The 17,326-nt window shown below is 35.1% G+C and overlaps 1 protein-coding gene across 1 annotated transcript; it reads left to right on the forward strand.

Annotated features, from left to right (window-relative positions):
• The first annotated feature begins 2,238 nt into the window (after positions 1–2,238).
• Positions 2,239–16,611, forward strand: LOC112192737 (exocyst complex component SEC6). Its single transcript, XM_024332597.2, has 25 exons — positions 2,239–2,636; positions 4,110–4,148; positions 4,300–4,388; positions 4,519–4,609; positions 5,135–5,224; positions 5,556–5,635; positions 6,058–6,150; positions 6,693–6,719; positions 7,220–7,327; positions 7,447–7,585; positions 7,684–7,728; positions 7,815–7,870; positions 9,207–9,315; positions 10,965–11,105; positions 11,198–11,377; positions 11,881–11,964; positions 12,059–12,145; positions 12,422–12,466; positions 12,768–12,846; positions 13,695–13,764; positions 15,094–15,181; positions 15,296–15,385; positions 15,582–15,698; positions 15,947–16,009; positions 16,188–16,611. Exons 1-25 carry the CDS (start codon positions 2,508–2,510, stop codon positions 16,317–16,319), a joined length of 2,271 nt encoding a protein of 756 aa, XP_024188365.1. The 5' UTR covers positions 2,239–2,507; the 3' UTR covers positions 16,320–16,611.
• The last annotated feature ends 715 nt before the right edge of the window (positions 16,612–17,326 follow it).

Below are 17,326 nucleotides of genomic sequence, written 5' to 3' on the forward strand. Positions count from 1 at the left end.
CATAATATTGAAAAGATGATGGAAAACATCAAATAGATAAAGATTAAGCATGAAAGATAAAGCATCACAGTTTACAAACAGTTTACTTTTCAAGCTTGAAGATTAGAATGAGCAGCACAAATAACCAAATATAGCTTTTGTCGACAAGAAGAAACAAAGGCCTAGTTTGGGAATGCTTTTGAAACTACTTTTGAGATCAAAAGTGTTTCTAACATTATTTTTTGGGGTGTTTGGTAAACCATGTACAATCAGCTTTTAACTGGAAGTGCTTCTCCCAACCAGCGAAATGAGAAAACTACAATGAAATTTCAGCTTCTGCAGGAATCAATTCAGACGCAGAGGATTAAATGAAATTTTGATGAACTATCTGAATTGTCCTCATGCTTTTCTCAAATTTACATCATTCTCTCTCTCGAACTCCTCTCTTTGCAAAACCACCGGCAAAGATCAACGGCCTCATCTACAAATCCTCCGCTTCTTTCTCTTTCAGCTTTGTTGACGCCTTGAATTTCGTTCAGATCCAATCTTCTTAAGGCTTTTCTCCCACTTCTCCGGCCTATGTCTCCTCCTTCAACCTTGATTTTCTCTTTGGAATCAATAATGGGCATGCCACGTTTCTAAAATTGCCTGACTCCATCACTCTTCTAACGGTTCCTGATTCTCTTTTGAAAGCTCGATCGGAGCTGGCCAACTCTTTTTCTATTGGTTAGTCATATACACAAATCTATCTATTCTAATTAGCACTGGAAATTAATTGAGGTATTACGAATTTCATGCTCTTCAAAAATGAAAATGAATCAATTATAAGAACTTAGAATAAGTCATAACTTTTAGATAAAAGTTGAGATGAATAATCAGTTTTTGCTTCCTTTTGTTGGGGATTTTTTTTTTTTTTAGATACTGAATAGGTGAAGGTTAAGTAAATAAAGGGAATGCTGATGTAAAGAACTAGTCAATTTTTAGGTAACATAAAATTGGTCCTATTTTGGGAAGTAGGTGGAGGCTTTGTGGTTTGATGCTTTGGCACAAAATTGAAATAATGAAGGTTTTACCTTATCATTTATGTTTACAAGTACTTTATTCTTAATTTCTATATTTCTGTTGTTTGATGTCAAATTGGATCCTTGTGGATAAGTTCATTGTTTTGTATGTTCAGCTTGGGAAGAAGTTCTTGGTCTTTAGTACAATGTACGTTGGGTATTTCTTTTTCAGTTTTATAAAATTAACATTTCAAGTGGATACAGCAGGATCGTATGATTGATGGGAGATTTTAGTTTAATGTAGATGTATATAATGTTTGTACAATTAAGTTATTTTAATTGATTCTGCTTCTTTTTAATATGGATTCAATCTGTATGTTTGATATATTAATAGGCTTTAGCTTCTATGGTTTTAGGTGGTACTTTCATGTTAATGGTGTTGTTATGGATCTTATATTTGGGAGAAAAGCCATATGTTTTTCATTGTTTTACAAGACATTTTTGAAGCATTGATTTTAATACTTACTGAATTAGAAGCCAATAAGTTGTTTTTATTTGTTAGATAAATAAACAGCCGTGGGAGAAATTTGACTTGCTTGGTTTTATTTATGCAGAGTGAAAATTTCGGATAACTGAGAAGGCAGCAAAGAGGTTTAGTGCTAAATCATCCATGGACTGTAACAAAAAGGAGACAGTTAAGGAAATGCAGTTGTCAGAAGAAAAGATGTAGATTAATGATTTTGCAAGAGCAAGGAATATGGCTCAAACAGCTCCACACCTCTTCTATGATCTCAATTACTTTCAGAATTGTTTTTTTTTTTTTACAATTTATGTTAGTTGCATAAGAATTTGTCTCATATATTCAATGAAGATGGGTTTCAAAATTAAGTATTAAGGACATTTTTTTTTTGAATAGAGGACATGTAAAACATGTTGGGCAAACTGTACATAAGTCATAAGACATGTTTCAATTTGAGTTGGTTGCATAAGAGAAAATATGTATACTATTTTTTATGAATTTCTGTATTCATATCCTTTTTGGTAATTAAACAAACCCATAACACTCTTAACATAACACACAGTTTACCAAGCAATTGGAAACTGTTTTTTCATTCTCACAGCATCTTAGAGAAACAATTTATCAAACACTCAATTAATCCTCACAACAAAACTAAAAGCACTTGTGACCACAGCACAACAAATCCCAAACTGGCCAAAGTAAAATTTCAAGAGGCAAGAAGTCAAACGGCAATAATTTGGGACGTGGATAAGAAATACTTACCGAGAAATGTCAATCCAGTAATGGACTTGCAGGGAATTTTCCAAAAATGAAAAATATAAACGCTGATTAGGAAGGGAAAAAAAAAGAAAGAAAAAAAAGAAGACTATTTCCGACTTGGTGCAAAGGCAAAGGTGGAGTGAAAGAAGAAAACGAAGAAGAAATCAAGAAATTCGCCAAATCCGTGATCTCGGATCCAATCTGGAATTGAAATCCGAATCAGACGTCGTGGTGTATAGTGGAAGAAGATGATGGTTGAGGATCTAGGTGTGGAAGCGAAGGAAGCGGCGGTTCGGGAGGTGGCGAAGCTGTTGCCTCTGCCGGAGCTCCTTCAGTCTATTTCTTCCATCAAGGCCGATTACATTGCTCGCCAACAGGTCTTCTATCTCTTCACCTCTCTACCTTTCGTTTTTACGCGTACTCTCAATTTATTATTATCATCAATCACAACCAGGTTCAACACGCTCATGCTTGCCATTTCTTCTAAATCTATGGGTATATAGAAAATCGTTAGTTTCCTGATCAATTCTAACTGATTCCATGGCACTGTTTAGGGTTTTTTTTTGGCAATGAAACCACTTGTTTTGTTAGAAAAAGGTTATGGAGGGGGAGAGCAGTAAGATGGCTTAACATGTAATTGATTTGATTTCCATTACTTGCTGGCCAGTTACAAAATCATTGCCAGTTACAAAATCATTGACCTTAACATGTAACTGATTCGAAGGAACTGAACATTCATTTAACTTTACCAGCTTAGTGTAATGGTCCGTCGAAAAGTAAGTACTTGCTTGAGAAAAGGCAATAAACTACCCGGTTCCAGGTACTACAACAATTAGCAAAGGAGGCATCCTTTGATAAACTATTAAAACCTTCCAGCCTTGCTACTAATTTGGAAAGCGGTAGTGTCTTGTTTAGTGTTCTTGTTTTGATATAATTTTTTTTTCAGCTCTGAGGACTTCTTGTCCTTGTACTTTGATTTTTTATTTTTTTTTCTATAAAAGTTTGTTCCCAGTTGTCTAAACTTGTGATTAAAAAAGAAAAAAAAAAAGAAAAAGAAAATAATAATTCAAGGGAGTAGAACCCAGTAACAAGTTTTCCCAAGTTTTCTCCAACTTACTGCAGATGCTTGGTGGGAGCTTGACATTTTGTGGGGTTAGTGGATAAAACAGATTGTACCAACTGAAACTTGGATAATATTTATGTTGCCCTTGACACTTCCGTTTCCTTAAGGATATGTTGGTGCTTGGTTTTGATCCATAATGGATTGCTAGATTTACAATGTGTTCAAGGAGGAAAAGAAGAATATTGGTTTCAAATTGGGCTTGGGTATCAAGTAATCTAGAATATCTGTGACTAATGTTTTTAAAGTAGCTTAAGATGGTTCCAGCTGCAAGAAAACTGCAGCATTCACTGTGTCCTTAGTAGGAAGCATAGAAATTGTGGTCCTTAAGTAGGGGAGTGATACTGTAGTTTATGAACACAAGCTCATCCAATCTTTATGCTGCATATGTGGGGGAATGCCAAGAATGCAATGAAATTTACTTGGAATATTAAAGCGTTATACTAATTTTTCTAACATGTGTAGTTGAATTGAAAGAAAGTTAAAATTGATTGAGCAGTTGATGCATAAAATATGGACTAGTGTGTATTCTGCTTCAAGGTTTAAGTTAATTTATGTTTGCATCTGGGTGGGTTGTCGGTGCTGCTGTAGGCTTTGGTTTTGTTTCCACTTGTGATATTCTGATCTTGACACACATATGTTCATTGATAAGTGGCATTACCTTTTGTAATGTTGGAATTGCTTTAGAATGAAGTGGCCTTCTGAAAGTTGCTGTTTTCTATATTGTCAGGCAAATGATGCACAACTTAGTACAATGGTTGCCGAGCAGGTACATGCAAAAACTGTAGTCCAATTTTTCCATTCATGATGGAGAGTTGTATGTACGCATTGTGCAGACTCATAAATGTATATAAGAGTTCATAAAGCTTAGCACTTTAACTAGTATCCCATCTGTCTTACAAGAAAGTGGTTTGCTGCAGGTAGAACAAGCACAAGCTGGGCTGGAATCACTGTCCTTATCTCAAAAATCAATAAACCAACTCCGTGAAAACTTTGTTTCTATTGAAAAGTATGCTCATGGGAAATTCTAAAGGCTTTATGGTTTAAGGAGATTGTTGCTGTAGTTTAGATGCTATGTATAAGCCGTTGCACGGCACTAATCTGTTCCTGATGGTTTATGTGCTTGCTTTGTGCATCAGGCTGTGTCAAGAATGCCAAACTTTGATTGAAAACCATGATCAGATAAAGCTTCTCAGCAATGCAAGAAATAACTTGAATACAACCTTAAAGGTTGGTGAATTTTTTCTTATGTTTACAATTTTCTTAGTTGCAACCTTTCTTTGTGTGTGGACCTGTAATGTATACAACACCTAAGGATTTTATTACTTCCCTGTCATGTTGCTTTATCTCTCATTTGTTGTATCAAAGGCTGCATCACTTTACATTACTTCTTAAAACTGTTTTGACTGGGAAAGCCTGACCAGAGTTGAAAATCTCTGAGTCAATAAAACATTTTCTCAGAATTTTCCAGTTATATGTTGTTATCTTCTATTAATAAGTTATTTTCTTTGAGGATCCAGATATAAACAAATGAAACGTTGATGTCCAAATTTTGGCATTCTTGACTTGACATTAACTTTCAAAGTCCACTAGAAACCCTTGTACCAGAAGGTGAAGGTTCATTGATGGTGATTTTGTTGAAAAATGCTTTTAAAATAAGGTGTAAACTGAGATGTGTGAAGTTGTGGGACCTCTTTATTGGTGAGATAATGCTTTGTTGTATGGTTTACCAGCTAATATGTTGCTCTTTGATAGGATGTTGAGGGTATGATGTCAATCTCTGTTGAAGCCTCTGAGGCTCGGGCGTCTTTAAGTGATGATAAAGAACTCATTAATACATATGAGGTAAAACTAGTGTTGAAGTTACTAATTGCTCTTTTTTCCCCCTTGCCAATATCTGATAGTTTTGTGTTATTTTCTTTTTTCTTGTCGTCAATAGCCTTATGTCTTTACTAATACTGCTCTGAACAATTTAGATATCAAACTATATCTTATGCTCCATTTGTTTTGTTTTATTATTATTAGTAGTACTACTACTACTACTACTACTACTACTACTTTCTAATTTCATTTTCCAAATTTTCATCCTTAATTTGTTAATAGAGGTTAACAGCTCTACTACTACTACTACTTTCTAATTTCATTTTCCAAATTTTCATCCTTAATTTGTTAATAGAGGTTAACAGCTCTTGATGGAAAGCGGAGGTTTGCATTAGCAGCTGCAGGATCTCACAAGGAAGAGGTTGGCAGGCTAAGGTATATGTCTGTCTTAAATTCATTGAGGAATTTTTACTTCCTACAATTCTGTTTTGAGGTTGTACGGTTTTCTAACCCTTAGAAATGAATCAATAGGATAAGGTCAATTAGTCTTTGCAGAAGCTAAATCTCATTGACAAACATAAAATTTTGATGCTACGTCTAGGCAGGTCTAATTTTGCTAGGGCCAATTTGACCCCATTAACCTAAGTTTTTATTTATTTTTCCCTGAAGATTGGAATGGATACGACATACATACGAGTCTAAAAATCTAATTTTGGTCTTGAGTGATGGTTAATAAGATAATAACCATGACATTTTACTTCCCTGCCTAATTACTTTCTTTATTTGATATTGCCAGGCACAATTTGTGATTTGAGTTGTAATGACATATCTTTCATTTTTAATTTGGTGTATTTTAGAGAATATTTTGAAGATGTTGATAAAACCTGGGAGACATTTGAGAAGACATTATGGAGCCACATTTCCAACTTCTATAAACTTTCCAAAGAAAGGTATTGTCTATGTATTTTGGATAGTAGTTTAGTTGTGCGGTTACAGCTTCAGGTTGTTTTCTTTATGCATTCCAAGTTTGAATAGTTATTCGCAACCACCTGGCTTGGATATGCTCTCGCTTTCTAATGCCTCAAATTGCCTTCTTCCTCTCATTCTGCATCTACCCTTGACCCTGTGCAAAAAAATACAACCAACAAAAGACTAATGGGTCCTCATGGAATGGGTAAATACTGTGGTATCGTGTGACAGTCCACTTGTAAAAGAAGATTCTTTTGATCTGTAGATGAGCTAGCCAGTCTGTAAAAAAACTGAGTGGCTAGCTCGTTTATATGCTTTACAGATATCATGTCAGATAAATGGTTATTTAAATTTCGTCAATCAATTTGATGATATTTCATTGTTTTGGTGCCAAACGGAAAGAAAGCTTTCTTCCCTTATTGATATAAGATTTGTGTATGATCTTTATACCACTTACAAATATATTGGCTATTGAATGTGTTTCGTTCCTTCAATTACTCATTTAACCATTTCTATGTTGCAGCCCGCAAACTCTGGTGCGTGCTTTAAGGTATGTTTCTTAGAAACTTGGAATCTTTTTCTACAGTTGTCTTGTTGTTTGATGAGATGTGTGTACCTTTTACTAGCCTTCCAGGCAGCTTTATTTATTAGTGTTATTATTATTATTTTTTTGAAAAAGAAACAACAATTATTGAGAAGAATGAATAATACAAGAAGTAGACATGAGGTCCACAACAAGAATAACAGAAAAATACTCGAAAATCACACCAGATGCAATTAGCTAGCTTCAGACCAAACACCCTACTGTTCATATGCTTTGACTACAGCTCCCCTCCAGTCCAACAGAATATGAGAAAGGCTGTAGTTGTTATTCTACCAAAACTGGGTGCCAAAAAGCTGACAAAATTGTTACTATCTGTTACTTATGCGTTTGTATCCATGTATTTATTTTCCTTTTAAGACTAAAAAAATTCCCATTTTAGTTATTCATATTCTGGTTTGTGGGTTCATGACCCTTTTTTTTTTGGTTCGCATGTTTTTGCCATTTAGGGTTGTTGAAATGCAAGAAATCCTTGACTATCAACTTGCTGAAGAAGCAGCTGAGGCCGAGGGAGGCGGTGCCATGGCATCAATTGCCAATCCTCGTAGAACTTCCAAGTAACTCTCTAGACGTGACTATCAGTTTCATTACCATAACAATTTATCATGTATGCATCATCAAACTATATTACACCTGAATACATCTTATTTACGTCAACTTTAATATTGGCATGCAGAAAAACTACCACAGCAATAGCTTCTTCGAGAAATCTGACGCAGCAGAAACTGAATGTACAAGGCAAAGGCTACAAGGACAAATGCTATGAGCAAATTAGGAAGACTGTTGAAGGACGATTCAACAAGCTACTGACAGAGGTACATTGAAAATAAATACAGTTTTTCTAAGAATGATGAAAGAGAAATATTCTGACATGTGCACCTTATCTTATTTCTTACTCTAATTTATGGTGCAGCTTTGTTATGAGGATCTTAAAGCAGCACTAGAGGAAGCTCGAGCGGTATGTACAGTTGACTATTACTATTAAGCTTGATTATGCTATAAGCTTGGAATGAAGGATGAAATATACCTTTTTTGATATATCAGATTGGAGAAGAGCTTGGAGATATATACGACCATGTAGCCCCTTGTTTTCCCCCCAGGTTTGCTTCTATTTTCCTTTGGTTTATAATGTTTGAGCCAAACATCTGTTTGTCATCATATTTTAGGTGTAAACTTCCCACTGTTAATGCTGAAAGGCTCTGACTGCTCTAGGACAGAGTGATTGTTATTAGAATCAATTAACACCAAGCTTTATGATTGAAATAAAAAGTCTAGGTTAATATCCTTTTTGCCATCTATGTCTACCCCTTGGTAATTTCTAAATGTTTTTTTTTATTTCGATGTCGGTGAGAATTTCCATTGTTTGGTAGTAGTAACAGTAGGATAGTGTTGCTAAGAAGAGTCGTAGCTTTCAAAATTTTATTTTACTCTGTTCTGAGAGGTGGAGAGAGGCTGTATGGTATTGCCTTTTTTTTTTTGACTGTAATATTAACCAAAAAAATCATTAATTAGTGGTGTAAGAATGGAATGGCGAATTTGCTATTTCTTATTTTCTTGCACAGCACCTTGATTTCTGCTCAAGCTCATTGCTGAAAGCAAAAAATGTTACTATATTGCCTAGACTGTAAATTTTGATGAAGGAAATCTTCTTCTCCACTAATATTTTAAGTAAGTTACCAGTTAGGAATAAGAGGTGTACAGACATTGGGGAAATGAAAAGGGAAAGTTCTATAGTTTGTTGTCTTGAACATTTTGTTCTACTCATATACAAGTAGCTCAATGCCTGTCTGTAAAGAATTTTTAGGTCATGTATTGCTTAGCTTATGTAACTTTCAAAAGAAAACAAAAGATTAGAGGAGCAATTATACTTGTTATGAAGCCAGTATGCCTCACATGTTTCTTTTGCTATCTAGGTCTGCAATCATTATAAAGTTAACTTTCTTTTGCTGCATGAACTAGTTTATTGTCATAGTGCATCTATGTTAGACTACTACTGTACTAACCCAATAGTGTATGTTAACTAGTACACGTAACAACCACCTCACCTGCAGTGCCATCTTGCTTGCAGAGACAACAGAAACCAGATATATAGTCTTATTTTACACACAATTAGCTATGGCCTCTTGGTTATATAGTCTAATCAACACCATGGAGTTCATGGGTTGAAATGTCACTCATATCATGGGATGTGGGGTGGGAATAGAAAAGTATAAAAAATCAATAGGAATGAGAGGCTTAGGCTAGCAGGGAATAAGTCAACACTGTATCGAGCTTGCATATTTGCTCCGATGGGTCTAGACTGTAGAGCATTCTGGAAAGTGTGTGCATGCATGACACATCTGCACATACTCAAGATTATATTGGAGAATATTTAGTTTAGACCAACTCTTTTAAATAAACATACTTTCCATTTGATGGAAAATTTTATTTTGGCAGATATGAAATATTCCAACTCATGGTCAATCTGTATACCGAGAGATTCGTTCAAATGCTTAGATTACTCAGTGACAGGGCAAATGAAATGACGAACATAGAGATCTTAAAGGTACTTTTCTGATTTCTTATTTGTTTCAAACTTGCATTTCACACTCAAACAATTTTGTGTTCTTTGAGAAACATCATTCTTCATTTTTTTCTTCTTTGAGTCATACTGTGGACTCCATGTTGTTTTATGCTATTTACGATTTATCAACAAAAAGCGATCCTTTTTTATTAGGGTTTAGACTTCAATAGTATACATCCTTAATCACAATAAAAAAATCAGGTCACACCTTTAAACAAATTAGAAACCACTTCTAACTCAAATCCTGATTACAGTTTACTTTTAAATTTTCAATCTCCCAACCTCCCATGAAAGCTGGAGATCAAGAAATTAAAAAAACCATTTGCTTTGCTAGTGCAGAGAAAGTCACATGAGCCACCATGATATTTGATATAGTACTGTCCTTAACTTTAAATTGACAACGTGTTATCAACTTGATGCGACACCTCTCAAGGATGTTAGCATAACGTACTTACCAACTGGATGGCACTGTGTTTCTCCAAAACAGCACGTCTTCATGTGCGTCATAACAATTACACTTTAAAATATCTTAAAACTACACATTTTGACCTGCCTCATCAACGTGGTAACCCCGTCAACACTTTCAGCCTCAAAACAGCAGACGTGGTGCTTCGTAAATGGCTCTCTGAACTGCGGACATTTCTGTTGTTTGGACAGTGGTCCCTAGCAAATTCTGAGAGTATAAACTAAATAGATGGCTTCTCCACTAAAGTCCTCAATCTTTCAATGAAACGGGACAAAAAGTAGCCTGTAGCCCTGCCATTGGCTGTTTAAACAGCAGTGTCTGCTTGCCGATATTTGACTGCTAAACTCTCTCTCTCTCTCTCTCTCTATATATATATATATATATATATTTGAATGGGCTTGAAGTCAGGGAGTTTTCAGTGTTGGAAAGGGTGCAATTATTTCTGACTAGGGCAGATGCAAGAAGTAGAAACTGGTATTTGGGGGAGTTTGCTCATAGTGGTTATGGACTTATGGTTGGTATTCAAGTGATAAACAATAATACAGATACCCACTCTATCCCTCTCTCTCCTTTTTTTTTTTAATCATCTGGCCATATGTAAAATGTGCAAAAGTGCCTGCAATTGTTAAGATTTTAGCTTGAATTGTGTCACACTGGAGGACTGATGCGTATGGTTGGAAACAAAATGTGATTGCATATACCATCCAAAGGCGCTAAATCTTTGGCTCATATTGTTCTCGGATGTGTAGTCCCTAGATGTTCTTTTGCTTTGGTGTGTGAAACGCATTAAAGTGTTAGGGAGCCGGAAGAAAGCTAAAATCTTATGGGGGATATGGATAAAAGTTTCTGCATTGGTGATCATGTTTTTTATTTATTTTTTCCTAATCACTGAGAGTAACTTCAAATCTCTCAGATTTCTCTCCTAGATGAGGGGATTGACATATCAGCAGTGGACAATAATTATTCTTAGATTCACTGATCAATCCTGATCTAAATAATGCAACTCTAATTACCTTTTCTTGAAGTTTGGTTTGGTCTGATTTCATAATCACCTTCTGAAGTATCTTTTGCTTCTAACTGTCCTTGTAATGGAGCTTCATCTTACAGTTTTAATTTCCTAGTTTCAGTTTATTGTCCTGACTTCCTTCTTCTTGTTTGCAATTAGGTAACTGGTTGGGTAGTTGAATACCAAGAAAATCTGATTGGGCTTGGTGTTGATGAATCTCTTGCTCAAGTATGTTCTGAGAGTGGTTCCATGGATCCCCTTATGAATTCCTATGTGGAGAGAATGCAAGCTACGACAAGGGTAACAATATTCTACCTACAATCTTATTGCACTTTTATTTTATTTATTTGGGAAAAATATTGACATCTGCTTTTGCAAATTGTATTTTCAAGAAATGGTACTTGAATATCTTGGAGGCTGATAAGGTACAGCCCCCGAAGAAAACAGAAGATGGGAAGCTATATACGCCAGCTGCTGTTGATTTATTCAGGATCCTTGGAGAGCAAGTGCAAATTGTTCGCGATAATAGCACAGAGCTCATGCTTTACAGAATTGCTTTGGCAATTATCCAGGTCTTTTGGTTACGACTGTCGTAGAAATAAATGCTTAGTATCACTATAGTGGGATTTATCTTCTATACTGACATGTTCACTAGAACAATTTTTTAGGATAAAGTGCACTTAATAGCATTTATTAGAAGAAATTAATTATTTTTAACTCCTCTGGAACATGAGGTTAATAGTATAATGAAGCTATCAGTTCCTTTGATAAATGCATTACAAGTTCATGGTTGTGCCATGAAGAACTGGTACAGCATTTATATAGGCCTGTTTTACATGTCAATATGCTCATCTTAGAATTTTTATCTTTTTGTTTTTTGTATTCATAGATATTCACACACACAAACATGCTGTTCTTACATACTTGCTGTTACTTTTTTTTCTTTTTCTTTTGCTTTAGTCTTCTCTTCTTCTTTGCTATTCTCTTTTCTTCTCCTCTGTGTGTGTTTCTATATGTATCAATTAGTACCAGAGAAAATATTGGCCAGCATTATTTGACTTATGTCATTAATCAGGTAATGATTGATTTTCAAGCTGCTGAAAGGAAGAGACTTGAGGAACCTGCTTCAGAAGTTGGTTTGGAACCTTTATGTGCGATGGTTAGTGCATCTTTTACACACTAGCCTCTATCTGTGTATCGATGATTGGATGTGAAGTAATTAAGTATGGGTTTTGGTTTCATATTGGTTGCAGATTAACAACAATCTACGCTGCTATGATCTTGCAATGGAGCTAAGTAATAGCACTTTGGAAGCTCTTCCCCAAAACTATGCTGAGCAGGTTATGCCAATTCCAGCTTGGTTCTTTTTGTTTTCCCTTCTGTTTCTTTGTTTTCAATTATTCTGTTTGGAATTTATAGTGTCCAGGACTCCAGTGTGTTTCTTTAGGATCCTTAACTAATCTCCCGAGTCTGTTCTTGTTAAGTTTCAGTTAATTAGTTTATTTATGGTTAAATTGATTCAAAGATTTCATGAAAAAAAAAAAAAAAAAGAAGCCTCAGAGGGCTGTTTGGAGATCATAATGAATAAGCTAAATTTTTTCTTTCTATATCCACAGGTTAACTTTGAAGATACATGCAAAGGTTTCCTAGAGGTTGCAAAGGTAATTAGAAGGATGAAAATGTGCTTTATGGGTGCAGTCTTGTATATTTGTATTCATATATTCTACACATCTTCTGCTACAGTATTGTGTGGAGTATGATATTTATCAAGATAAAGTGCCATCTCTCATTAAAATCCATAGTTTCTATTGGCATATTTGATGGCTTGATAAAACATAAATGTTGTATATGATTTTTAGTGCAGTCACTCAGAGCAAATATGTATGTTGTTAGATGTATGTATTGATAGCTAGCGGTGAGTTGACATATGTGATGAATGTTTAAATACCTCTTTGATGATAGGAAGCTGTGCATCAAACCGTCAGTGTTATTTTTGAAGATCCCGGAGTGCAGGATTTACTTGTGAAGCTCTATCAGAAGGGTAAGGTAATTTACTTGCTGTTGTAATGATAATTTTATCGATTTATCTATATTATTTCCTCTGTCTGTCCCACCACCCCCCCTCCCCCCCCCCCAATTGCTCGTGTCTGTGTACACATGCTCTTTATTTACTTAATTACTTTTTTTTTCTTCTTGTTTGGAGTGACCAGTCTGGTGATAAAACTGTCAATCTATATGCTATAAGGCAGAAGCGAAGTTGTGGTTAAAGTTTTAAACCCACAGAACCCCCTTGGTTAGCAAACCACTATAATAAGACAGTTTGATAGAAAATTGGCAAAACAGGTGAAGTGAGTTTTTCTCAACACCACGCTCTCTCTCATCTTCTAATTGGATAACGCCTTAAAAAAAAAAAAAAAAAAGAAGCACATTTCTCTCTTGTTTTCTGCAGCAAATTAAATATCTAAAGCAAAAAAATGTCGATGACCAAGCTTGTTCCAAGAGACTGGTGCATTTAACACAAAGTGAAAATTATTTGTTTAGTGTATTGTTACAGAACAAACGGCACTATTATGCTTAGAAATTAGCTAAGGAATGTAAAAAGTTCATGAGGGAGACATATTGACATATCAGTTGCTAATATCTTCACTGAATTTGTAACTGATTTTATTTGTAAGAAAATTAGTTACAGATCAGCGGAAGATTGATTATTAAGTAAATTATGCGTGCTCTTTCATGCTCTTTGCCAGAAAAGAAGTCTTTTATGAAAGCATTAGCTGATTTCTTGGTATGCCAACCTTTATTGAAGTTTCCCACTGAATCTAGGTGTACTATTTACATTATGTGGTATATAAGATTCTCCGCTTTAACTTTTTTCTCCTTCATTTTCAGAGTGGTGTGAGGGACAGGTTACTGAGTATCTTGTTGCAACGTTTGGTGATTATTTTACAGATGTAAAGATGTAAGTTTTTAATTTTTTAATTTATTTCAGACGTAGTAAAACGTTGTTTATGCTTTTTCAGTGAACTGAAAAAGGATTCTCTGATCAATTCAGAGATTGTTTTGATTAAAGCAAATGAGAGACATAAACTGAGAAAAATTAAGATTTGGATCGAATTTCTGACCATTGGTCAGAGAAAAGAACAAGGGGTCGTATCTGATTCCCAAGAAATTCTTTGATTTCTTCCAGAAGCAGATGCTTCATGTTTCCTGAATGGCTGGAATATAGAGGAATGTCCAGAAAGGCATTTTCGGTCCAACTATATCTCTGTTGGCTCTGCTTGAAAAAATGAGGATCCCAAAGAATTGATCTTTCTTTTTGACATTGAATCTCTCTTTGATTCATCAGTGTGATATTTTGAATCCTCATTACTTATGGAATCAAAACGATCTTTGGATTGATCAGAGGATCCTTTTCACTTTTTTCTGATGCTAAATGAGAACTCAAACCCTGCATTTTCCTTTTTGGTTTAGAAAACATGGGGTCCATTTGGTAATACTTTCAATTTTGGTTTTACTTAGAGATAGAGGGAAATATATAGAAAAAAGGCTGGAGGGAGGTGGGATAAATGAAAGCAGAATCTATGAAACAGAATCTAGTGTGAAGTTTATATTTGTAGTTATAATTTAATGTGCCATCCTATATTTTCTTTCTCCTCCCTCACCACATCTTTAATCAATGTAGAAAATTCACCGAAAATGAAATTTTGCCAAACGTACCTTTATTAATTCATGATTGACAAGACCTTTGTTTGAACTTTTTGTGTGTTTTTTTTTTTTTGGACTTCTTGTTTGTTTGTTTCTTTTGCATGTGAGAATTAGTTGTCCATATAGTTTGACATGCATTCATAAATCGGTTAAAAACTTGAAATAAGGGGTTAGCAGAAAGATCTTGATGTAGGGAGCTGATGTGATAAAGACATAGATGAGTGTCAAATACCCTTCAAATAGAATCTCTTATTTCTTTTCTTAATGTCAAATTAACTTCAAAATCTGTGTTACAAACGAGACTAGTGCTTAGATAGAGAACTAACCATGGAGGATTTGTAAGATCTGTCAGGCCCATGGTGTGCTACCATGTGGTCTGGTAATTACCAAAATAGCACCCAAACGAAGTTTATGCACAGCTGTTGTTTATGTATGGGTTCTCCACTTACACATTTCTCTTTCAACTCCCAATAACTGTAAGAAATAAGTTTGCTTTAATATAGTTACAGTTCTGTTATTATCATATGTCTACCCTAAAGTGAAAGACTAATGCCGTTCTTGGTTGTACTGCTCTGTATTTAAGGTACATTGAAGAAAGATCATTTAGGAGATTTGTTGAGGCTTGTCTGGAGGAAACTGTGGTTGTTTATGTTGATCATCTTCTCTCACAGGTTTTATTTCTGACGGATAACTGCCTTAAAAAATTGGCTTTGGACATCTTGTAGAATGATTTCTCCATCCAATATTCTGTTCCTTTATTGTATTATTGATGCTTCTTTTTGCAGAAAAACTACATAAAGGAAGAGACCATTGAAAGGATGAGACTAGATGAAGAGGTTCTCATGGACTTTTTTAGGGAGTATTTAAGTGTTTCTGTAAGTTCTGATCCTTTTTTATTTTATTTTATTTTTTTAATTTTTTTTAATTTTTAATTTTTAATTTTGTTTATTTTTATTTTTTTTACATTTTGTCAATACTATTGCAATCCTGTAATTTTTATTTTCTGAGATTGTATTTTTCCATTTATTCGGTTCTGTTGTTCTTAATACTTTCACATCCTATTGGCTGCAGAAAGTAGAAAACAGAGTCAGTATACTGAGTGATTTGAGAGAACTTGCTTCAGCAGAGAGCCTGGATACATTCACACTGATTTACACAAATATTCTCGAACATCAACCTGATTGTCCGGTAAATATTAAAAACTATATCCTCTGCTGAAATGGTTCTGGTTCAGCTTAAATTTCAAGTATAGCTTAGCTTTCAACTGCAAATAAATGTATGTCGACTAGCTAAATCAGACAACATTGAGTTTTATGTTTTATTCCAGTATTCTGCTTTAGTGGATGTCAAGGACATCAACATTATGATAAATCTGTATTTTCTCTTGGATTTTGGTCCAAGGTAGTCTGACTCCTCTTGATCTCACTTTATTGCAGCCTGAGGTCGTGGAGAAGCTTGTTGCACTGCGAGAAGGCATACCGCGAAAGGATGCTAAGGAGGTACGCACAACTGAACTGATGACTTTATTTTCACTCCCTCTTTGTCCATCAAAAGACTTAATTCCTCTCGACTATAAGTGAATGGAAGTTTCATTTCCTATGTCTCAGAAAATTTAATTCATGATAATCTGTAGAATAATTACCCACTAAGGTTTGCAATATTTTATATGCCGAACAGGTTGTACAAGAGTGCAAAGAGATATATGAGAATTCTCTCGTCAATGGAACCCCTGCCAAAGCAGGGTTTGTATTTCCAAGAGTTAAGTGCTTATCGTCTGCCAAGGCATCAATATGGCGAAAGTTAACTTAGTCCAACTAGAAGCAGAACACTGATACTTATGCTTGTATTAGGAGACCGCTGCCAATCATGTGTTTTTGCAATCTTCATGGAAAGGTCTTATTATTCTTTTTTGTTTTATTATCTGCAAAGTTAACTACTTTTCCCCAATATCTTTTTTATCTCCAAAATAAATCATATCTGTGAGTTATTCATTGTTCTCTCTTCAGGAAGCATAATTTAATTTATTTGTGTATAAGTTCAATCTGAACTAATTCACCTGGCCTTTCCATTTGTAAAAGCTCTGTCATTACCTTGCTCTGTACCTTTAATTTCAGTTCATTGTCTCAAAGTTTCATAATGTCTTCCAATGTTTAAGCCACACAGTTCTTAGTAACACATTTTCCATCGAGTGTGTGGAAAACTGAAAGTGTTGCAAATTCGTAGTCACCTGCACCAATCCGTTAGTCTTCATCTTGGCACCGCTAGTTATATTTACTTGTAATGGTTTAGACTCATTAACTTCAATCCTGCCTTGAACTTTTTAATAGTGAAAGATGTATGTAGTTATGGGAAGCTCCAGAGTCCATCAGCATGTGCACCCTTCTCTTATTGAGATTTCCCTGAACTACATACTTTCAGGTCTGTAAGCTTCATCAATCACATTAAGGGTGATTAGTGTTCAACATGAGGCACTGCTTTATGGGCTTATGGCCCTCAATCAGTGAAGCTTTGTCTTGCCGTCTAGGTCTAAATTGTGCATGACAAATGAAACATTGATTTATGCCCCTCCTTTCTTAATATTCAGTTTGAGAAAGTCTGCAATTTCCTGTAGTTTGTGTTGGTCATCCGTTGTGGGGGCCTAATTATATGCTGCACCGCACAAGGAAGAGCTGTAGAAGTTCTAGCTGCATATGTTGTGGTTAAACTTTTGTGTTCCTGCTTCTGGTTGCACGTGACATACCTCTCTCAATGGATCATTTCAAGCTCACAAACTTCGTGGAGTCCTTGGTTTTTCAGCCTTCACATCCATCCTGATG

The sequence above is a fragment of the Rosa chinensis genome, chromosome 3, assembly GCF_002994745.2.
Source record: "Rosa chinensis cultivar Old Blush chromosome 3, RchiOBHm-V2, whole genome shotgun sequence".
In the NCBI taxonomy this organism is placed as follows: domain Eukaryota; kingdom Viridiplantae; phylum Streptophyta; class Magnoliopsida; order Rosales; family Rosaceae; genus Rosa; species Rosa chinensis.